At 46.7% G+C, this 23,050-nt stretch overlaps 2 protein-coding genes across 5 annotated transcripts in view; one reads left to right on the plus strand and one right to left on the minus strand.

Moving 5' to 3' along the window:
• The window catches only part of SGPL1 (sphingosine-1-phosphate lyase 1), a 45,469-nt gene extending 40,693 nt beyond the window's left edge, over nucleotides 1-4,776 (plus strand). For all 4 annotated transcript variants that reach the window (XM_061447547.1, XM_061447559.1, XM_061447565.1 and 1 more), the window contains exons 12-14: nucleotides 290-436; nucleotides 1,482-1,602; nucleotides 1,703-4,776. In XM_061447547.1, coding sequence (XP_061303531.1) covers nucleotides 290-436; nucleotides 1,482-1,602; nucleotides 1,703-1,843 — 409 coding nt within the window. In that variant the 3' untranslated portion in view covers nucleotides 1,844-4,776. The remainder of the gene's footprint in view (nucleotides 1-289; nucleotides 437-1,481; nucleotides 1,603-1,702) is intronic.
• A 1,275-nt stretch (nucleotides 4,777-6,051) lies between these two features.
• On the minus strand, nucleotides 6,052-10,515 carry PCBD1 (pterin-4 alpha-carbinolamine dehydratase 1). The gene is made up of 4 exons (XM_061447571.1): nucleotides 10,354-10,515; nucleotides 7,257-7,388; nucleotides 6,829-6,909; nucleotides 6,052-6,281 (listed from the first exon to the last, which is right to left on the minus strand). The coding sequence occupies exons 1-4, from the start codon at nucleotides 10,498-10,500 to the stop codon at nucleotides 6,183-6,185; spliced, it is 459 nt and encodes a 152-aa protein (XP_061303555.1). The 5' UTR covers nucleotides 10,501-10,515; the 3' UTR covers nucleotides 6,052-6,182.
• Between the last annotated feature and the right edge of the window lie 12,535 nt (nucleotides 10,516-23,050).

The following is a 23,050-nucleotide window of genomic DNA, read 5'->3' on the forward strand; positions in this document are numbered from 1 at the left end:
TGTTGCTATGTGAGCTGATAAGCTGTTTTTCTCTGCTACGATGTCTTCTCTTGCCTCTGTTTTCTGTCTTTTCCATTTCTTCCTGATTTTTCTTGATTTTAGGGCCTGTAATGACCTGAATCCTCTTGCCAGTCCCAGTGGCCTGGGATGGTTGCATGGTTTTTTGGTTTGAATGTGCTGTCATCTATTGCTTTCTGTAGCTTTTCCCTTAGGGCTCCAGAGAGATGGACAGAATGTCTTTTCCCTCTAACCCTGGTCAGTCATTTCTTTTCTCCTTTTTCTTTTCAAGGTTGAGAAAAATTGACAGCATCTTCATTCTTGGGAAGCCTGAGGTGTCTGTCCTCTCCATCGGTTCAGACACTTTTGACATTTATCGATTATCCAATTTCTTAGCTGCAAAAGGATGGAACTTAAATGTCCTACAGTTTCCATCAAGGTGAGTTTGTGGAGACCAGTGGAGTGATGTGCGTAGCCAGGATATGCAAGATGGTCATTTTCAGGCCATGTAGGTGTTGTGACTTGCTGAGTGGTGTTGTCTGTATCTGATAAATTGTTGTCCAAATCTGATAAACTCCCTCTATAGAGGAGGAGGAATTACTTTTGTAATTGCTGATATATAGCAGTTACTGCAGTGAGGATAAGGCAGTGGTAATTTTAATGAGCCTGGCAGAGGGCAGATCTGAGGCTTGCTTTCTATTTGTCTAGTACAAGCAGAAAAATATAAATAGCCAGGGTGTTACCTCATGTTAGGTAACTGAAGGTTTGTAGATGTATTTATTTTTAGTATCTTCCTGCGCTGCCCACTGAAGATGAAGGTACTTGAAAGAACAGTGAAAGACTGATCATTTTCAGTGATCTTTCCATTTCCAGCTTGGTGTGAAATGAATGTTTTCAATGTTTGAATGTTTCCTTAAGTAGGTAATTGGTTTTTCTGTGGGTGAAAGAGGCCAGTGATCTCAGATGTGGCTGCACTGAAAAAAATTTTGGATTTCAGTTAGCATGAGGTGAAGCCTAGAGAGCCTGAAGCAATAGCTCAGAGGTGTAAGGAGCCCTGTTACTTCTGGTGGATGCTAACTTCCATGCTGTGCGTGGCTGATGGCTTATCTAAACTGGAGAGGAAGGGGAGGGAAACAAGGGCAAGGATTACTATGCTGGCAGGCAGCTGCATTTTTCTCACTGGAGGTACCTGGAATGAGAAAATTATAGGCCTTTAACCCTGTATGTTGAAGTCAGGAAGGAAAAGAGGAGTTGCCATTCTGCAAAAGAGCTGAACTTTACACTGGCAAGTGTTTTGCAGGGATTTCTTTTAATTGGAAGGGAGTCCTCCCTTCTCCATCTTCTCCCATTATACTGCTGAAATGCTGTTTTAAGGAGATACACAGTTGTTGCTGGCCAGGGAAAGACTAAATTGCTGTCAGTTGCTCAGAAAATGTGGAGCTGTACATAACTTAAAATGGTTAATCTCTCCTCTGCCTGCCCAGCATTCATCTCTGCATTACGCAGTTGCACACAAAGCCTGGTGTTGCTGAACAGTTCCTGAAAGATGTCAAAGACAGCATTGAGGACATCATGAAGGATCCCAATGCCAAGACCACAGGGATGGTAAGGAAGCCAGCCATAGAGTATGAGAGTATGTTTGGGTGAGCGTGTTTCTCTGATGGCATTAACGATCCTATGTAACAACCTTCTCTTCTCTGCTTAGGGAGCCATCTATGGAATGGCTCAGTCCGTCCCAGACAGGAGCTTGGTAGCGGAGATTTCTCAGGCATACTTGGATGGTCTCTACAGCACGGATGTTCCTTGCAGTGAAAAGCACATGAATGGCTCCCCCAGCCACCGCTGACTGTACAGCATCAATTGGTGCCTTGCCAACTAGCACTGGGGTGGTTCTGAAGGTTTCCTAGGGGAAGAGATTGCAGTAAACCTTTGTTCCTACAATTACAGGTCTCATGGTGGCTTGATCTTGGAAACTTCCCCATCTTAGTCTGTGTTGAAATCTGCATCATTTTCATGCCCGACTTTAGTTTTAGGACTTTTCCTCCATTCCCCCTGCCTATTTTCAACATAACTATTGATAGTAAATCAAATGTCCATTCCACAACTCCAAATTCCTCAGGTATTCTGCATGTCACTTCATTCCTTGCTGTTTCTTCTTCCACAGACCTGGTATTCAGCCGATGACCAGCCAGGTGTTAGATTTGAGTTCTCATGTTGTGTTCCAAAGCTTCAATCTTCTCTGAAGTTAAAGGCAGAAAGTAAATTGAAAATTTTGTTTTCTTTCGAGTATTCCTTCAAGCTACTGCATTTAACAGACTGTGCTGGGAGCCTTTATAGCTGTTGTAATGCAGAGCCGATAAATTGGCAAAGGAGAGATGGTCATGTACTCTTTTTGAAATCCCCTCTAGAGATCTCAGACTGCAATCAATAGCTACTGAGGGGGGAAAAGTACGCAACACAAAATCCTTTTATGGAATCTCTTGGTTTACAGAACATCAGAAATAGAAACCAAGCAGGTAGTGTAGGGAGGGGAACTAGATGGTACTGAAAATCCTGGTACATAGTTAACTGGTTTGCTTCCCTGTCTCCTCTGGAAGACATGCATTTGCCACCTGGAGTGCTATTGTACCTCGCACAATTCTGGAGGGATATGCAAACCAGTGATTTCACTGTTCATATCTTGAAGGTTTTGCACTATCTCACAAAGCTGTAGTAGTCAGGCCCTGGCATGTGTCATGGCTATGGACTTCATGTGCAAACAGATGGCGCCAAAGCTGACTTTTTTTTACCATGATCTTTTAGTATAAAAAAGTGACTTTTGTAATAGTAGTAATCTCTGCTCTTTGCACTGATTCTTTTAAGGCACATTCTCAAAAGGGCATTCACCATTGTGCCTTGATGCTTCTCTGGCTTTTTTTGTGGGATGCCAGGGAGGGTTTGAAGGTTCAGCTGTTGACCACAACCTTCGCTGTGGTCATTTTCTTATGGTACTATACTGAATAAAACCTCAAAGGCAGACTGGCCTCAGAGAACGTTCTTGTCTATAAGGTAGAATATTAGTTGTATTGAGCCAAATCCCTTCACAGTATTATAAAGGTGCTTGTATAGCTCCGAGAGGTAGATGTTAGATAGGATGCAGCAAGTGGGAAGCATTCAAGCCTTGGGCATGTGACTTACGCTTCCTATTTTTCTTCACTGTTTTTATGGTGAGAGAGTTTTTCCCAGTGCAGCTTGTGAGGCAGTATGCGGCCTTAGGGACAAGCTGGAAAGAGTCTCTGTGTTATTAAACAGCAGTAGAGTTACTGCTGCAGGGCTTTCCCATGTGTTTCCTCTCAGCTTTTTGCATGCTACTGGGAGTTTCCCAGGCAGAGTTCACCACTTGGGAGAAGACTTCACACCACGTTTGCACAGACTTGTGCAGGGTGTCTGAAGGCATTTGTCTCTCTGCAGTAGTGGGCTTGTTAGCCCAAACCTGACCCTTGCTGGCTTAACATAGCTGAAGCACACACTGGTACAATAGTTATACCTAATGAAAAGGTTACTAAGTTTACTTAACAAGTCTCTGCTCAAACCAGTGCAGCTTTGGGCCCAGTGACTGTGGGAAGAATACTTAGTTTTTAACAGGTTTGTTCTCCGGGCTAGGAGACAAAAGTATTTTGGCCATCTGCCCTTAAATTGGTGACTTGTTGAGCCCTTCTGAAAACATCTCATTTGAATTGCCTGATAGTCTCTTGATGGTGTTACCAGCTCTGGCAGTCAGCGTTTATGTTGGACCTATTTATTCTATTAATGTTTTGCTAATGTGACCATTACTGCATCCTGAGTTTGCAGTACTTTGGAGACAGTCTTAAATGTCTGGCTACTGTGATGGTTCCCTTTTGAACTGAGATTTAAAAAACAGAACAAAAAGGGAGGTACTTTTTTTGTTTCTGCTTTAAAAGAAAGTGGATGGATTGGGCTAGGTGAAGGAGAGAGAAAACCTCTCTTCCCCGGTTGCATCCTCCTCCAAGGAATTAGGTGGAACTAACAGATCAGTGCTCCATTTCACATTTTCGGATGTATTTGAAGATGTTATTTGTAAATCAATGTATTCTATTCTGGGCTTCACTTGTAATATTTGTGGGTTTAATTGTTTTATGTGTATTCTATACTGTAAATGTAATCTTCTGATCAGGAATAGGCTACTGTAATTTACCGGTGTGTAGTCTTTATTCATCCTTGTCATCTACCATGTAATCTACATCTCCTTTATCATGCGAAGTGGTCTTGGAAAAATAAGTGTGATTAAAAGATTGTATAATTATTTAAAAGACAAAAAAGAATTTTATGGACTGGGTTATGATCTGAAACTGGATGATATTTTAGACCTGGAGGGGATTTTCATGACTATTAATTCCTGTGAGATTTCTGACCTTCAGGTGCTCGAGTGAGAGACTTAATCTGTGCTTTTACAAAGCGCTCCCAAGGGATTTGCATGCTCCTAGGTACTAGACTGAAGAATATCCAATGGGATGGACCAAGAAGAGATGTATGTCTTCATGCCATGGATTTCATCTGCACTTTTCTGATGACTTCGGGAGAGGGGAGTGGAAAGGTTGTGTACGACACAATATCTTGCCCAGTAAATACACATTGACTTTTTAATGAACAAATGGGATGAGTTCATCTGATGGCAGTATTCTGTATTGCTCTAATTTGCCACTGTAAAACTTTAGGCTGAAATAGATGAAGAGATTGTGAAAATGGGCCTAGTTTGTATTAAAATGATGCATTTAGTTATTTAGTCTCATTGAACTCTTTGTTTTTCTGTTTCGATGCTCATTTGAAAGAATGGAGACCTACTGCTCCTGGTCTTTGCTCATGCAGTCTAGTCTGTTGCAGGGAGAGCAGTTTGTGAATGTTACAAACTCTGCCTGAGGACTACTTTTTCATTCTGTTAAGATACGGGTGATGTTCATGGCTACATCTTACGTGATGTTTAAAGATGCTAGAAATTGTCATTTAAGAGCTATGATTTTCTCTTAATACTTTATAGAACTTTAAAGGGTTAAAAAAAAAAAGACCAAAATCAAACACCAACAAACCTCTGCTGGGGCTTTGTAGCATTTTTCCTAGATGGTTCTACTTAAAGCAACTACTGCTGGTTTCATAGCAAACTGTTCCTGTTGTACCAGATACACAGAGATTTGGCTGCAGACTCCTTGAATGTAGTGATCATTGTTACTGGAGTAAAGATCTTACACCACTAAATCCACCTACAACCTTTTTGGGAGGTATCCCACCATAAGCAGCCCCTGGCTCCTTGCTATGCTGCTTTCATGCCTTTTGGTTGTGCCTTCCCTGTTTTTGTGCCTTGGCTATGGTACACTTCTGACTTCAGCACATGCAGTTTTTATCTGATCTGCTCTGGCTTTGATAATCTTATTCTCTTTCAGATCCCGTTCACTTTGAGGTGTAAGCCTGTGAAGGCACATGTCATTTCCCTGTGTTGCTTCATCAAGCTTTTTCCTGGCAGAAGCACCTTCTTGAGAGCAGTCAGGACAGTACCTTCCTTGGGAAAACCTGTTGGCATAATTTTGACAGTGAGGCCTCATTCCAAACTGACATCGGGTTAACTAAGACATTTATTGTAAACATTTTTTAGTTGGTATCCTACTAAAGGCCAGTTACAACAGGGGTGAGATCACATGCCTGCTTATAATACTGCTAGAGAGAGGTTACAGTAATAACCAAATTGCACATCACAGTTGCTGGTATGTTACAGAGAAACCAACGGGTTCATGTACCATGTTTTGGGTGGAAAGCATATTCCAGCAGGTAAGAAGAAATAACACGGGAAGTGGCTAGATGGCGTCAGGCACTGGAAAGATTTACTGGTGCAATTGTGTAACATGACTCCAGGTAAAAGGGCAGGTATGCTGAAAGCCCCAGAGGCTCAACAGCTTGCAGGCTGGTGGCGCTCAGCTAACGAAGGGTTTAAGAATGGAAGTGGCAAGATCAGAGATGGATATGTGCACAGTGCCCAAGAAGTGCCTTCCTTCATCTGAGCTGTGGCGTGGTGTTAGGCAGTCTGGATCCAGGAACTAGCTTGGAAGTGGGGGAAAGCTCTAGGTGCAGTTGTCTAGGTGAGATACGGGTTGTGGCAGCGGCACAGTTGATTTTTGGCTTTGTGTGTCTCTCTCTGGTCAGGAGAGGGATGCTGCAACCTGCTCAATGAAGCTGGCCAAGTTGATGTCTCGCTCCGATAAGCCTCCACACTCGTGGGTGCTCAAGGTGATGTGAACCTAAACCAGACAGACAGACCGACAAGTGTTGCTGGCAGAAAGAGCAGGAATGGTTTTCCCCAGCACTAGAAACAGTTTGCACCTGATAAGGCACGTAGGGCTATTACTTTCTCTAGGCTTGTTTGCAGAATTTCCTGGGGTAGATAGAAAGAGGTGGTCTGGCACTTTGCCTGGTTTTCTCCTTCCTACAGCTCATCCTGGCCACAAGCTGTCACTGCCACCCCTGCCTTGGTCACAGCACCCGCCTATGCCCACTTTACAACTCACTCTTTCTTCAAAAACATTTCCCCTTGCTGCTGCTTCTGATACTGATTTAAAAACCATAACCTTGGTGCTGGCACCGAGGCAGCTACTGCTCAGCTGGACACATAAAAAGAGGAGGAGGAAAGGATCTGTTAAGTGACAGCTGTAGGCTGTCTGTGATATGTGAAGGGAATAGCATCTGACAGAAAAGGTCCCATTGAAGAGGACTTGCTGCTGGTTTATGCCGCAAAAAAGGATGTGCTCCCTGCAGATCTCCATTTCCCTCACCATCCCTGTTTCTTACCTTATTGTACACGTTGAACCATTCAGGGTGGTGATCGAGTTTTTCTGCCTGTAGAGCCACTCTGGTCATGAAGCCAAAGGCCTGCCCAGTGGAGTAAGAAGAAAAGCTAGCTCTGAACCTGGCAATATATTGTTTTTCACCCCATTACTGTTAATTTTACACCACATGTTTCTAGGCAACCTAACCAAATAGAAGGCCTGGGATTTTCTGTATCTTTGCTAGTGTTTTCTATGGATTTTCCCCTTTTGGGGAAGCTTTTCCCAGAGAAATCGTGCTGGTCAAGCACTTTGGTGTCTTATATTGCTCAGTCATTACATTTCAGGAGAAACACAGAGGGGTTTCTTTTGCTGAGCCTTGCAGATGGAACTCCCTGCTCTGCAAACCAGGTGTCCCACTTTGTGAAATCTGCATACAACTGATGCTCATACCCGGTTGAAGTCCTTGAAGTGAAACTCTTTGAAGATGGCGTCTCTGCCTTCCACCTCGTTCCACCCCACAGCTCTCAGGTTTGGCAGCAGCTGCTCCCTCTCCTCTGTGCTCAGCCTGTGGGCTTTTCCTGCCTGACACCATAGAAAGGAAAGGGAAGAGGAGAAGATCAGTGTGGCAGAGGTAGGATGAAGTGAATGTTCAAAGCAGCAAGGCATCCCATTGGTCAGGGAGTTACGGGTCCATGGAGGCAGCTGCAGGCTGGGTGGGTGGGTTAGTGTCTGTGTAGACCTGAACTGGTGGGTACTCATGACAGGGGATATCAGTGCTGTCCTCTGTTCCCTACCCTGGGCACACAGGTCAAGGGCAGTCCGACTTGCCACTTTTGTCCTCTAACCTGCAACACCTACCACTTTACCAGTATAAATGTGGATTCATTATAACCTGAGGTAATAAGAATGATAGCTGTGTAAGGTTAAGCTCCCAAATACATTACATAGAATTTTATGAAAAGAAAACCTGAAACTGCAATGGTTCAAGAACTAAGAATGGTTTGCATTTAAGGTTTGTGAAGTACCTTCTTAAAGCAGGAGGGCTTTATTTGCAGGTCATCTGCACTGGAAGCTTGCTTTAGAGGAGAAAGAAGTGGTGTGAATCAGAGATGAGTCACGCTAAATTGGAGTTCAGCTCCTTTTCCTTTTCAATCTCCCTTACATTACGATGGAGTTTAAGAGGCTGTTTCTGTCTATAAGTAACAAAGGGCAGAGGGAAGGATTGTGATTTAGCATTGTCTTCTGCTCTTGGGCAGAACTGCTGTTATTTGTTTTTTTTTAAAGGGAAGGGGGGGATAAGGAAAGTTCAGTTCTTCGTCTTGGGAAGTGAATATAAGCAAAGATGAAACTAAAATAGAGTTCTTGGTGATGGGAGCTAACCGAGCCAGTGTATCTTTCAGCTCAGTAGGGAAGGAGTGAGCACAGAGGGCTGTTGCTCTACGTGACAGGTTATGTTCTGATAATTAAAATTCTTTCCTAGTGGGTGATCTGATCTTTCAAGTTGGTGAGGATTGTTGTTTCTCAGTGACAATGACCAACACACTGTTTCTGGTGAGTGTTTGGTCAGCAGCCCCTTGAGATGCTTGCTTGGGCATTGGTGCTCAGAAGTAGCATCTTAAGCAGCTGAGCAATTAAGGCAAATAGTCCTTTCCTATAGTATGCCTACTCGTAGGCTGTACAAAACCAGAGGCAGCCACGGAGCTGATGTTTTTGTGGGTGGTTTTTTGGTTTTGCATGTTTTGGGGAAGACTGGAAAGATTATGTCCTATTCCAGTGTTATTGGATCTGCTAAGACATGGATCAGGCTGTGTGGGTGCCTAACTGTCTGCATAGCTGTGACCCCTATGCTTAAAGCTGTGAGCTGCAGAGCACGTCATGAAATGGGAAGTGCCAAGGTGTACGCTGAACCTTAGCTCAGGAGTGGCTGGAGGTGGGATGGTTCCTGTCCCCCTGGCATCGTAGCTGCATGCCTGTTCTCTTGCATAATGTCTGGGGAAAGCCTTCCTCACCTGCTCATACTCTGGCCTTGCTGGTAGCATTCAAACCACCCTGTGCTGCCCTTCAGTTTGTGCAGTGTTTTGGATGGCCCCCTGCCAGACCCAGGTTCACCACCTCCCCACTAATGTCAATCCCGTCCCTTCCCGAGCTCTGGGTTTGGAGGGAAGGTAGTGAGTAAACATGGCTTAGTGCAATAAACTCTCAGCCGTTGCCCTTCTGTGCTGATGGTGTGATAAGCCGGGCGCAGGTAGCTTAGCAACTGGATAACGTGGGGAAGAAGGCTGGCTCTGCATGGGGCCACTGGCAGGGGGGCACCCGTGGGGGCTGCTCTGGGGGACTGTGCTGGGAATGGTGTAGGGACTATGCCAGGTTTTGGAACCAGGGGCTGAGACCTCCTGCTTGTGTATTGGTACTGAAGAGAGGAAAGGCTATGTAAAGCCAGAGCTGTTGCTTGCCTGAAGTCGATGGATATGGATGCAGGTGGCTGGGTTCCAAGCCAGCCTTTCCCAGACAGAGCAAGAAACCAGGCTGCTTGGGAGGGACGTGGTTTAATTGTCCTCTGAACCCTTTTCTGCGGTTGCGACTACATGGGAGGACAGGCCCCGGGGCTTTTTCCAGGTCCAGCTCCTCTCTGAGAGCCTAGCACCAGTGGGAGGCGGGGCCAAGCTGAGGTTTGGCCAACAGACCACAAAAAAGCCACCTCCTCTGGCTGTGTCTTCTGATGACAAACTGCCTGGAGCACCCTCCATCCCATCCCCTTCCCCTTCCCCTCTTCCTTGCCCCAGCACCCCATTGGCCAGCCTGCTGGTTTTATCGGTGTGGCATTTAACTGCTTGCATGTGCATGTACTCCTTTAAAACACGCTATCCTCATTAGGGAAATTTAATTATTTTGTTTTCTTTTGCTGGCTCTTAACTGCCAAGGCATTGGGATTTTTTGTTTTGTTTTTTTACCAGCAGAAAACCAGTAGATGGATTGTGCAACTGATGGAAAGGAACCAGCACTGGAAACTGGGAGAGCTTTGGGTTTTCTGGAGATGAAACAACCCTCTCTGCCCAAACTAGTATCTTCCCTTTTAAGGGTGACTTGTCACCTAGAAGAAGGTAAAGGGGGCAGCCCTGGTGCGAGCAGGAGCTGCAGGCCGGGCTGGAACAAGGTATGCCACAAGGCCCAATGTCTTTTGCTCTTGTCCCCTCTCCACTGCTGTGAAGAAGCTGGTTTCCAGCTGTCCAGGGTGGATTGGACAGGCTGTGCAGATGCAGCACATGCCATGCAGAATTTGAGCAGGGGTCACACTGGCAGAGCTGCCTTGCTGGCGAACCCTTTCCCTCCCTCTTGCAGAGGCACGGAGCCTGGAGAGCGCTGGCTTCGGTCATTCAACAGCAGCAGCCGGCGGAGCTGTTACTTATTAACCACAGCGCAGAGCTCTGCTCCCTTCTCCCTTTCCTCCTGCCTCTTCTCAGAGGCCGCAGCTGCTGCTCGAACCTTCCTGCCCCGTCCTTTCCCGCTGCCTGCAAAGCACCGGCCGGAGTTCCCAGCATCGACTTACCATGGCCCGTGGGTGTCTGCGGCCTCCGTCCGCGGTCCGGGCTGGGTGCTGCACGCAGAGCCGTAGCCCGGTGGTGCCGCGGCTTCTCCGGGGTGGCGGGAGGCGTGGCGAGGGGGCCGGGTCTACCCACGCCGAACCGCTGCCCATGCCTTCCCAAGCGCTGCCCTGCAGCCGTCACCCGCCGGCGGGGCCGTGGGGCTTGGGCGGGGGTAAACCTAGGTCTCTCTGGAGCGGGGATGTGTCCACCCCGAGCCACCCGCCCTTCTCCTGCAGGGTCACTGTTTTCACCTGTTGAACGAGGAAAAGGCGGAACGGGGTGGAGAGGGGCAGTGAGAACTGGGGCACCGCTGGATGCTGCTGGCAACACGTGGTGAATGTGACAAGCGTCCTGCCTGAGCATACATGTGTGCCTCCCCGCCCTTTGAGGTCTGTGCGGTGGTAATCACAGGCTGTCGGCTGCATTGATTGAGGACAGCCTGGTTTGTGTTTCAGAGCTAGGGTAATGGGGGGTGTGTGTGCAGGACAGCACTCCTGAGCATTTTTAAGGTGCTTTCTGCTGTTACTGACGGAACCATGTCTGCGTGGATGCCGTGCGCTGCTCCCTGGCCTGTTTCTGTGGATTTGTGCCCATGTCCCATAGCTCATCATGTGCTAAACCCACTTGTGTGACAGGCCATTTTCTAGTGTTGTCAACAATTCTGTACTGTGCTGATATACATGGTACCTAAAAATTCAGCATCTTGCTATACCCTCATGGCTTTTTTTTTTTTTTTTTTTACCCTTGAAGCAACTGATTCTGGATTTTTTTTTTTAATATAGTGTGACATGCATGCCTTGTATATACTCCAGTGCACATTTTGTTTTCTACTGTTCGGGTTCACGTGTGCCACTGAGATGATTTGTTTCTCCAGCAGGTGAGTTGGAGGGAAGGAAATTACTCCTTTCCTTTTTTTCCCCTCTATAGATTTGCTTGTGATGGTAATGAAAAGGAAAATGAGCATCTTTTGTATCCTGGGAGACCATGAGTGTCTGTCCAGGGAGAAAAGACTTGGAGAGCAATGCATCACCTGGGAAGAAAATAATTGTGTGCAGATATGAAGCTGGAAGCTTTGATATGGATGAAAAGAAAGGTGTACTACATGGTTGCCAGCAACGAAATTGGGAAGTGGGTTTGTTTGTAATGGTGGGAAAGGCCAGCAGAATATTTCCTTGGCATAAGTTTAAATTGCCAGGCCTGGCACTTTCATCAACACAACTCAGCAGAAGTGCCCTTGTAAATAATGGAATAAGCAGAGGTAAAGGAAGGCAGTGTTGCTGTAAAGTTGCAGGTGGAGATACGGGGGTTGCACATAACAGCCATGGTCAGGGGCTCTGAGCTGCAGTTCTCTCAAGAAAGCGCAGTGAGAGTTTTGGTGGTGACGTGTCAGGGCCTCGAATGCACCTTGGCTAGATGACAGTGCTGCTGCTGGCCTCCTCCTCTCCCTTGAGACCAGGGAGGAAGCAAATGCTCCATCTCTCATGGTATCCTGCTTTCTCTCTGCTGGATTTTGTTCCAGCACAGCTGGGAGCCAGTCCTGCTTACCTTGCCGATACATGTGCTGCCAGTACAGAACAACTGACAGACACCTCAGCTCATTAGAGGTAAGAATTTCTGTGGTTGAAGAACACCGGGAGAAAAGCGATTAATTATACTGATTACTTAGCTCCTTTGTTAATGGCATTTGCTTTCCTAGGTTATAAATCAAGCCTTAACTGCCAACCGTACATGTGAGAGATCTCTGGTGTGCTTTTGCTGAGAGTGTCAACAGGGCAGTTGAGATTTTTCCTTGGACTGTGGTGTGAAATTGTGTCGAGGGGATTCTTTCGCTGACATAACTCCTGAACTTCTCTCTAAGTGCACAAACTCCCCCTCTGCCCAGCTTTAATTTCTCTTTTTGAGATGGGACCCTTTAGATGTGCTTTTAGTGAATAACTGAGTGATGTTGGTCAAGGTGTTTACTCAGGGCAGGTTGCAGCCCCTCTGTAAGGGGCATGTATTTCCTAGGAGCAGATTTTTGCTCTTTTTTAACATCCTTTTTTGTCTAGTCAAGAGCTGTGCTTCTTTTGGCAAGGTCAAACTGACATGCATGCATTACTGTTACATACCTGCAAGGGCTCCTGTGTGTTTGAAGGGAGCTCTCATATGACTAGCTTACTATTATTTTTATTTAGCCAGTAAATTTTCAACAAAACGTATCTGACCCTGAAGGCTGCTTTGGTTAAGAGCTGTGTACTGTCTCCCATCTCAAGATCTGCCTTTTGAATTCCACCTCCTTTCTCATTTCACGCTCCCTGAAACATTTTGATGGTCCCTTTGAGGGAACAGGGACGCTAGCTTCCTTCCGTGAGAGTGCTGACTGCAACGGGTGACTGCTTGCAATCACTGAAGAGATGTGGAGAGCATGGGCCTTGCTGCAGGGGGAGGGAAGCTACCTGCAGGAGCCCATGATTCTGCAACACAGCAAGAAGTGTTGCTTGGGTTTGGTTTTATTCTCCTTTCCCGCTTCTCCTACCCCCCCGCCCTCTCCATAGTCTGTGCTGGCTCCTCACTTGAAAGTATTAAAAACGTGCTCAGTGCCATCATCCCACAAGTGTGCTTTTCCAGGCATCCCTGGAAACCCATGGGGTTTAGCATTAGCATGGTTCAAGTCATGGTAAATTCACTCTTGAGTTTGCTTCCTGCACCCTCTCACGAGGCTAATGGGATTAACCAGCAAAGTGGTAGCTCCTGACATCTCTTCTGCTGCAATGCAAGTTTGCGTTGGAGCAACTGTTAGCAGAGCTGCTGCCTCGGCAGCAGGATGTTTGCTTATGACACTGGCAGAAGGAGTCTTTATCACAAGCAAGGTGCGTTACAGGGCTATGTGTTTGGTTTATGTTGTGCTTTGGAAGAAAGGTGGGTGTCCTCCAGCACTGCATGGGAGAGGCTTGTCTGTCATGTCTGGGAGCAACCCAGCAGGGGGTTGCTAAGTAGAAAGCACATCATGTGAAGATCTGGGCTGTGAAAGTAGGTGAAGGTAGGAAAAGGGAGGAGCTGCTTTTGTGCTTGCTCTGTTCTTGCATTTCCCAGCTCCACTTCTGGTTGCATCTGGGGACAGGGTGTGAACTAGATCCTATGTCAGTATGTCCCTGCTCCTTAAAGACCTTTGGGAAACCCTGGGTGTACTGTTTTTGTTTTTTTTTTTTTCCATTTAACTACTGTGTTTGGCTCTTCTTCAGGTCTGGCACATTCTGCCATTCCCTATTCCCTCCATTCAGGAGGGAGAAGGGCTTCCTATGCTTCACCTCTCTTCCCTTAATGGGGAGATGCAGGGCCAGAGAATTGTTAGTAACCCATGAGATGTGGGAACAGATTTTTGCCTGGTGGGTACTGAATTGTCCATGTATTTATGGCTTTGAGGTTGCTCCTCTGATGAGACTGAATCTCATGTTGTAGGCTAGGGGGGAACAACTGCAGAGTCAGCAGGAAAACAATTAACCAGCTGCCGTGCCCCAGGAATTCACCAGGAATATGTTTTCAGAGTTTGCATCCATACTAAATGCATTTGAACAACTAGCTTGGGGACAGGGTCACAATCCCCTGGTGAACCTCAGCCCCCACAAAGGGTTTTTTTAAGCCAGGGTGGGCCAAACTCTTTCATCATTGACTACTTGCTGCTATCTGAAGCATTGCTCTTGTGGCACAATAGATTTAATTAAAGAGTTTGTTTAGCACTGGAAGGGATTTATGGCAGTTGTGACAAGTTTAAGTTGACAAAAGGGCCCATAAAGAGAGATGAATTGTTAATTATTCCTGTGTGAGGCTTCCTCTTGTAGCATCATTTTATCACAGTCACTGAGGGCTGGGAATTGGCCTCAACACAGTGAACAAAATAAATTGGAGGCTGGTAGAAATTGGAGCTTCTGTGGTCTGCTCAGATAAAGAGCCTTGATGTCAGGTAATGTGCAGTGGCATAACCATTTTAAATGTGTAGAAAACGTGGATATCAAAGTAGAAGATGACTGTGTGCAAGATGGTGGAATATCATAGTATCTAGGAGTGGAGAAATGTTGTGCTGAAGGGATGTTTCCCAGAGGAGTCCAAAGTACCTGAGCGCGCATTGCCATGGGTGCCTGTGTCATACTGGTGCAGGAAGAGACAGCCCTTTGCTAACTAATGCACAAAGAAGCCTGGCATGAATTAAATTTGAAAACTCCAGAGCTGGACCAGAATAATCCTGTTTTGACTCAGTGGTTGTCCTTGAAACCAAGTGGCATGACAAAAACAAGGGCCAGAGGTGCTGGCAGCTAATGTACTCCTCTGTCACAAGTGATGTCCTTCAGGTCCCCGGGAGTTTGCTCCATGGTCCGTTGCAGATGGTGGTGAGATCATGCAGTTTGCTGCCCTGACAAGGCTGCTCAGTTCCCTGCAACAGGATGCATTCGCCCTTGTGGGAGGGTAATGTGTCAAAACTGCCTTCTCCCCACCCCTTGTTTTGTCCAGTCTGTTGATGGATTAATCCTGTAACTCGGCTTCCCTGGGCACAGCTGGAGCCTGGTGCAAGGGAAGCTTAATGTATTCAGTTTGTTTCCTGACTTTCAGTCCAAATTTGAGTTTCTCTGCTAAACAGGTTGGATTTTCTGGCAAATTTGCAAGGGTTGCTGAGGGTAAGTATCTTGACAGATTTGAAAGCCTTTCTCCCATCTTAAAGAGCCAGTTTTGCTCCTTGTTTGTGCAGAAGAGTTTGGTTCTGCATTCAGAGGCTGCTGTACAGCCACGTCTTGTCACTAGGGGTCAGGAAAATGCTGATAAATGGGACAGTTCCCTGAAACCAGAGCTCCTGGCAGGAGGGCACATGGTTTGAGGGTCTCGGAAACCCGTCTGATCCTAAAATCCAGGAGTGATTGCTGACATGATCAGCTCTGCTGAGGAGTGGTAGTGCTCAGCAAAACGGCTCTTCAGCTGGCCTTCATGATCAAACTGTTTCTCATGAGAAGCACCTCCAGATCCTTTGGTGTGCACCAAAGCATTAGTGCCACTCCTGGGATGTGATGTGCTCGCCTGCAGATATGTAAGCATTGAGGATGTCTGTTCAGTTAGATTGCTAGAGGTCTTTGGTTATCGTGGCTGTTTTCAAGGCCTGGAAGTCCTCCTCTTTTAGGTCCAGCTTCCTAACTGCAGGTCTTGGAGTGAGCTGCCCTGATGTAGGGACAGGAGTGGGGCCCTGGGAGCGATGTACAGAAAAAAACGTCTGTAAAACAGCTGTAAAAAGTCCATACAGATGTTTTATTGGACAGGATTAGAAGACAGGCTTAGAGAAGGTAGAGAAGCTTATGGGCATACAAGCCCTTCTGATCAAAACTAGAAACAGGAGGCTTCAGAGCCAAATGAGCTGAAAACACTTGCTCAGAGACTAGTGAAGTATTTACCACGTGTGGTTGCTTTATGAGGAAAGAGTGACTGTAATGTACAGGAAATGATGACAGGTGAGTGGAGAAAAAAAAACGTGCCAACCAGTGATTTCCTTGGAGACAGGGATGGGTAATTGGCCATGGCATACGGTGAGGCTGCTAGAGGGGTCAGTGGCCAACTGCAGGAGCAGCTTTTCTCTATGGTAGCATCGTGATTTTTATTTCCTGGGCCTACCTTTGGGTGTTATTTCAGATTGGGGCTGATAGAGTAGAGGGAGTGATTTACATTTGTTTGTGATACAGGGTCCTCCACTGGCTGCAGGGTGTGCTTGTCTCTTGCAGATTTTCTGTGGAAGTCTGTCTGAGTGTTCAGCGGGTGCTCAGCTTCATCTCCAGCCTTCCCAGAAGGGCGGTAGGTGAGCTGGCTGAAGTGGATTACACTACTGGAAACAGTGCAGAATCTGATAACAGAAACTAATGTGTGAAATCCGTGTCAGGTATAGTGCTGTTTTTTTTCCTTGTTAGCATTAAACACACTCTTTTTCCTGTGGCAGGCATGGCAAGGAGGGGAGAGATGAAATGCTACGAACTATCAGTGACTCACAGCATAGGCTGGCAAGTTTGCTGATGTGCCACAGCAAAATGGAGCTGTGCTTCATTACATCCACTGCCGCTCCTTCCTGCAACAGCTGTATCTCGGAGCGCCTTTGGGCTCAAAAGCCCTGTTACTCATAATGGTTTGCCCTCAGCTCCTGTACGTCTACTTAAATCCTTATGAAGTGCTGTTGAAGGTTGTCTGAGTAGTACCTTGAGGTGGTCTTGGAAATTGTTGCTTGGTGTAGGTTGGCTTTATGACCTTGAAAGTGTTGAAGCTGGTGGGAAGGAAGGAAGGAGAAAGGGAGGTGGTCAGTTCTGACCACAAGTGGAAAATCCCTGGTGCTGTGAACTCCGATGGGACATTGCTTGGTGGCACCAACTGCCCTGTGTTGTTACCTCACAGCTAATGTCCTGTGGCAAGAGAGCTTTCACTGAGTGCTGCCGCAGCCTGCTTGAGGCACAATGAAGACTCAAGGTGCTGGTGACAGTGCTGTAGTGCTGGGAAGGAGGATTTGGCCGGGAAAGTGACCTCACTTCTACAGAAAGGAGGATGTCTTGTAGGACTGCTTTCAACCATGAGCCCTCCAAAGGGTCTTTCTGAGAGCTTGGTCCTCATGCTGGTCATACAAAAGGAAGGTGAGGAGCAGAAGTGTGCCCCATAATGGGGGGACAATGTTTGTTCATGGGATGGAAGGGTTTCCAGTGCAAGGGTGAATTGGGGGATCCACATCTGACATTATCAGGCTCACATGCTTTATCATCTACTGGTGCTTTCACTTCCTCAGCCAAGGTGGTGGCTATGGCTTTGTCCAAGCTGCAGAACAGGGAAAACAAACCAGGACATTTTCTCCCCAGACTCCTATTCATGGATCAAGGAAGTTGCGTTAATAAAAGGATCAACAGGTCCAGTGCAACTGGGAGATGTGACACTGCTGGAAGGCTTAGCTGCACTTTGGAGCATAGAATTGTGGTTTTTTCTTTACAGAGCCCCAGAAAGAGTATTTTAGAGCCTGAAGAATGCTTCAACAAGCAGGAGAAAAGGTCTGGATCATTCCCCTCTTTGCCTTGTGCCTGTATTTTCATTGGCGGTAAGCATGGCACAGAAAGCACCTGTCTTATTTTCTAAATCACTACAGCCAGGGATCAAGTCTGCCATGACATACTCCATAGACAGATAGGAAAAGCCTCACGCTCACAGGCCCTTGTTCTCATGGGTGACTTCAACCACCCTGACATCTGTTGGAAGGACGGTACGGCCCGGCACAAGCAATCCAGGAGGTTCCTCGATTGTGTAGAAGACAACTTCCTTCTGCAAGTAATAGAGGAGCTGACAAGGAGAGGTGCCATGCTTGACCTGGTGCTCACCAACAGGGAAGGGCTGGTTGGAAATGTGACGTTCCAGGGCAGCCTTGGATGCAGCGATCATGAGATGCTCGAATTTGAGATCCTCGGGACAGTGAGAAGAGTGTGCAGCAAGCTCGCTGCCCTGGACTTCAAGAGAGCAGACTTTGGCCTCTTCAGGAACCTGCTTTGGAAGGTTCCATGGGATACAGCCCTAGAGGGCAGAGGGGCCCAAGACTGTTGGTTGATATTCAAGGATCACCTGCTGCAAGCTCAGGAGTGTTGCATCCCAACCAGAAGGAAGTGCAGCAGGAGGGCCAGGAGACCTCCTTGGATGGATAAGGAGCTCCTGAGGAAAATTCAATTGAAAAAAGAGGCTTATAATAAGTGGAAGCAAGGACAGGTGGCATGGGAAGAGTACAGGGATGTCCGGGAAGCTAGGGACCAGGTTAGGAAAGCTAAGGCCCAGTTAGAATTAAACTTAGCTAGAGGTATTAAAGATAACAGGAAGGGATTCTACAGGTACATAGCAAATAAAAAACAGACTAGGGAGAATGTAGGCCCCCTCAGGAAGCTCTCAGGAGAACTGGCTACACAGGATTTGGAGAAGGCTGAGGTTCTGAATGACTTCTTTGCCTCGGTCTTCACTGGCAAAGGTTCTGACCAGACCACCCAAGTCTTGAAAGGCAGATGCAGGGACTGTGAGAATGAAGACCTTGGGCCCACTGGGGGAGAGGAACTGGTTCGAGACCATCTTAAAAATCTGAACGTGCACAAGTCCATGGGTCCTGATGAGATCCATCCGCGGGTCCTGAAGGAGCTGGCGAATGAAGTTGCGAAGCCACTGGCATCATATTTGAGAAGTCATGGCAGTCAGGTGAAGTTCCTGATGACTGGAAAAAGGGAAATATAACCCCCATTTTCAAGAAGGGGAAAATGGATGAGCCAGGGAATTACAGACCAGTCAGTGTCACCTCTGTGCCTGGCAAAATCTTGGAGCAGATTCTCCTGGATGGCATGCTAAGGCACATGAAAATCGACAAGGTGCTTGGTGACAGCCAGCATGGCTTCACTAAGGGGAAATCCTGCCTGACCAATTTGGTGGCCTTCTATGATGGGGCTACAGAACTGATGGACAGGGGTAGAGCAGCTGAAGTCATCTACCTGGACTTGTGCAAAGCGTTCGACACTGTCCCGCATGACATCCTTGTCTCTAAACTGGAGAGACATCAATTTGATGGATGGACCACTCGGTGGATAAAGAACTGGCTGGATGGCCGCACACAAAGAGTTGTGGTCAATGGCTCAATGTCCGGCTGGAGACCAGTAACAAGTGGTGTCCCTCAGGGATCGGTGTTGGGACCGGTCTTGTTTAACATCTTCATCGCTGACATGGACAGTGGGATTGAGTGCACCCTCAGCAAGTTTGCCGATGACACCAAGCTGTGTGGTTCGGTTGATACCCTGGAGGGAAGGAATGCCATCCAGAGGGACCTTGACACGCTTGTGAGGTGGGCTGATGCCAACCTCATGAGGTTTAACCATGCTAAGTGCGAGGTCCTACACCTGGGTCGGAGCAATCTCAGGCACAGCTACAGGTTGGGCAGAGAAGAGATTCAGAGCAGCCCTGCGGAGAAGGACTTGGGGGTGTTGGTTGATGAGAAAATGAACATGAGCCGGCTTCAGTGTGCACTCGCAGCCCAGAAAGCCAACTGTATCCTGGGCTGCATCGAAAGCAGCGTGACCAGCAGGTTGAAGGGGGTGATCCTGCCCCTCTACTCTGCTCTTGTGCGACCTCACCTGGAGTATTGTGTGCAGTTCTGGTGTCCTCAACATAAAAAGGACATGGAACTGTTGGAACAAGTCCAGAGAAGGGCCACGAGGATGATCAGGGGACTGGAGCACCTCCCGTATGAAGACAGGCTGAGGAAGTTGGGGCTGTTCAGGCTGGAGAAGAGAAGGCTGCATGGAGGCCTCATAGCAGCCTTCCAGTATCTGAAGGGGGCCTATAGGGATGCTGGGGAGGGACTCTTCATTAGAGACTGTAGTGACAGGACAAGGGGTAATGGGTTAAAACTTAAACAGGGGAAGTTTAGGTTGGATATAAGAAGGAAATTCTTTCCTGTTAGGGTGGTGAGGCACTGGAATGGGCTGCCCAGGGAGGTTGTGAATGCTCCATCCCTGGCAGTGTTCAAGTCCAGGTTGGACGAGGCCTTGGGTGATATGATTTAGCGTAAGGTGTTCCGGCCCAAGGCAGGGGGGTTGGGACTAGATGATCTTAAGGTCCTTTCCAACCCTAATGATTCCATGATTCTATGATTCTATGTCAACAAAAAGTAGCAAGACCTCTGCATTCCACTGATGCAGAATGATAATCTGTGGCTCGGGCATTACCAAGATGTTAGATGCTGACATTATGACCACTCTGTCGGATTGGCTGGACAATTCTTACTCCTAAGCTTTCCACCAAGATGACTTCCAGTGCTTGGAAATTAGTCTTACTCTGCAGAGCTGTCAGTGCCTCACAGCTGTGTCAGTATGCGCTCTATATCTATGATATAGCTATTTCATCCTCATTCCCAGCATTCCGCCAAACACCTGAGAAGCTCATCTTAAGTGCAGCCCTCCTCTCCCAGGGGTCACTTTGTTAATTCTTTTTTTTGCGTTTGTTTGTTTTCCAGTAGTGCAGAAAAGCCCTAGAACAAGCTTCCTGGTTTTTTTTTTTTTCCCCAGGTTCTGTAGACACATAGGGAGAAAGATTTCATGTTCTGAGTAGGTTATGCTTGAAATGGGTGTAGGGAGGTTTTATTTATACAGGTAGGAAACTGAAGCAAGGAGAAATCAAGACCTCGGAGGTGTTTAAGATTCAATTCTTAGCAAAAGAAAGCTTATCCTCAGAAGTCAGAAAATTGTATAGGGCAGCTGTGGTGAGGTCTGTTGGGCAGGTCTTTTAAGGGTTGCAGGTCTTGCAGAAAGTGCTTAAAATAACAGATCCTTTGAGAAACAGAGTGCCTGTCTGCTGACCTTATCCATTGCCTATCTAGAGCCACATGATTGGGTTGGCAGAGAGGGGCCACCTCCACCTTGAGGGCACTGTTCCTCGCTGAGGACACCTGGCCCTGTAGCAGCTCATCCTGGACACATCCGTTTTTTAGCAGGAGGTGTGAGGTCAGAAAAGCCCACTGGGAGAGTTTTTGCCTTTGTTGTTTGCTGTGAAGGTGAGCTGTGAGCCTACAGTTACCTCATCGCTTGGATACATTCCCCGCCTGATTGGGGCTCTATTATTAGTAGCTGACATGCAGTACAGTCATTCTCCTCCTTACTCTGCTAATTAATCAATGCACCCCACGACAGCTCTTGACCATCAAATAATTCTCATTACTATCCAGACCCCAAGAGCATGGATGAACCCATCTATCTTCATTAGCTCTCGCATTTCAACACCAGAACAGGAGCCAAAAGTGACATCAAAAGGGCAGTTTCCCATCTAGTCCCTTCTGCATCCTGGTGAAAACTGACCTTGCTGATATTTTTCTCTCTCTTCCTCTCCCCGCTGTTGGTTGTATGCTGTTGAAAGGAAAAGATACATGGTAACTTCAGCTTCTCTCCTTCGTACCCCAAGTGACCATCCTTGGGGAAAAAAGTGGACAGACTCTTCTTTAAAGGTGAATAAATAATGTATGATTATCCTAACTTTGTAAGTAATCTGAGAATGTCTCTCAGGTCACAAAGGAAAGAAAATGAAAGCCAATGCTTTTTGATGTCTGAATTACCTTCTTCCATTCTAAAATACAACATTGCTAGTGGTGTAGCTGCATCTGCACACTGGTAACACTAAATTGGCTAAAATTGTATGCACAACCTCAAAACCAGGAAGGAGCTATACTTCTTTGAAGTGTTTCCTGATCTCACCTAACATCTGTTTTTTTTTCCTGGAAGCGATGAGAAGCCACTGCTGTGTGCTCAACCTTGCTGTCCAGAATGACAGGGCATCACTGTCCTCGCTCATCTGCGAGGTTATTTCCTGAACACTGGTGTAAGATGGCAAATATTCGGTCGTGCTGTGGAGTCATGTAACTTCCTTCCTCCTAGTTGAATATGCCCTGAAACGATTCTTCCTTTTCTAAGGTGAACGTGTTAAAATGACTAAAAGGACTCAGGCCTCTTGAGATGGCGAAGTTTCTCCCCTGCTATTGGATTATATGATGTAGTCCTCCATGAATGGTGTAGGGGTGGTGGGTTTGGCCTCATTAACTTCTCTTTCTTTTAAAGCACATCCTTTCCTGTTGGCTGTGGAGATAAAAAAAGACAGTAAAGGCCGAGCTTTGAAGAGCCAAGCTGGCTGAGCAGCTTTGCTGTTGCCGTCACGTGTTGTGCACCATGAGGAGGGGTACTCTGTGCTGTCCAAAGACCCATTGGCCATTGCGAATGGTGGCAGTCTGTGGGGCTGGGAGCCCCTATCCATCTGTTTTCAGTAAGAACTGCAGAAATGTGAAGTGGGCTTTGTACGAGGCTTACCAAACCAAGAGGAGTCAGCTTGTACTTGGCTGCAGTACTTACAGGGTGAGTTGCTCAAATAAATCACTTGAGAGTGTTTACTTGAGGGTGTTTCGTGGGCTCAGGCTGTTTCACTAGCTTGAAAGTGAGAGCTCCCCAGAGAAGAGACTTCTGGAAATCTGAGGAGGCAGAACAGCAGAAAGGTGCATTTTGAGCACAAGGAAATTTCTGTGTGCTCCTTTGACCTTTTGCACATTGATGTGGTGGCAGAGGGAGGGATCATGCAGTGGACAATTGCATTGCCTCTCACAGGCCAGTTTGGGCCTCGCTCATTCCGGCACTGTGGGTGAAGTGTTATTTTTGCATCTTGCTCCTTCCAGGCTGCTGTGTGTAGGCACTGCTTGGGCTTCTGTGTTTTCCTCTCTGTTTTTTAGTGGTGTTTCTAGGATTCTATTTTTCCCCTCTTTCTGGAGAGCTTGGAGTCACCTCCATTGGTATGTGTCTGCATCTGCCTGAAGCCACCACTGTAAGTTATTTATACAGTGATTAGTTAAAGCTTCAGGTATTTAATGCAGCCTTTAAATCACATATCCATCAATAGCTATTGGTTGCATAAAATTTCATTGAGCGGTATCCATCCCTTACTGTTTTTCTCAACGTGTGCATATATTTCTATGTATGCAATGTATGCATATATATTTTCTACAGACCTCTCTTGCTGATATTTTCTGCTGAGTAAATAGTAAATTGAAAGACTTCAAAAAGTGTTTTGTGGCACTACAGTGGATGAATTACTTGTAAAGGGAACACAATACAAAAAGACATCCTGCAA

Source organism: Pezoporus flaviventris, unplaced genomic scaffold (assembly GCF_033815535.1).
Source record: "Pezoporus flaviventris isolate CSIRO_AGI_PZ_B2104156 unplaced genomic scaffold, CSIRO_AGI_Pfla_v1 ptg000001l, whole genome shotgun sequence".
Taxonomy (NCBI): domain Eukaryota; kingdom Metazoa; phylum Chordata; class Aves; order Psittaciformes; family Psittacidae; genus Pezoporus; species Pezoporus flaviventris.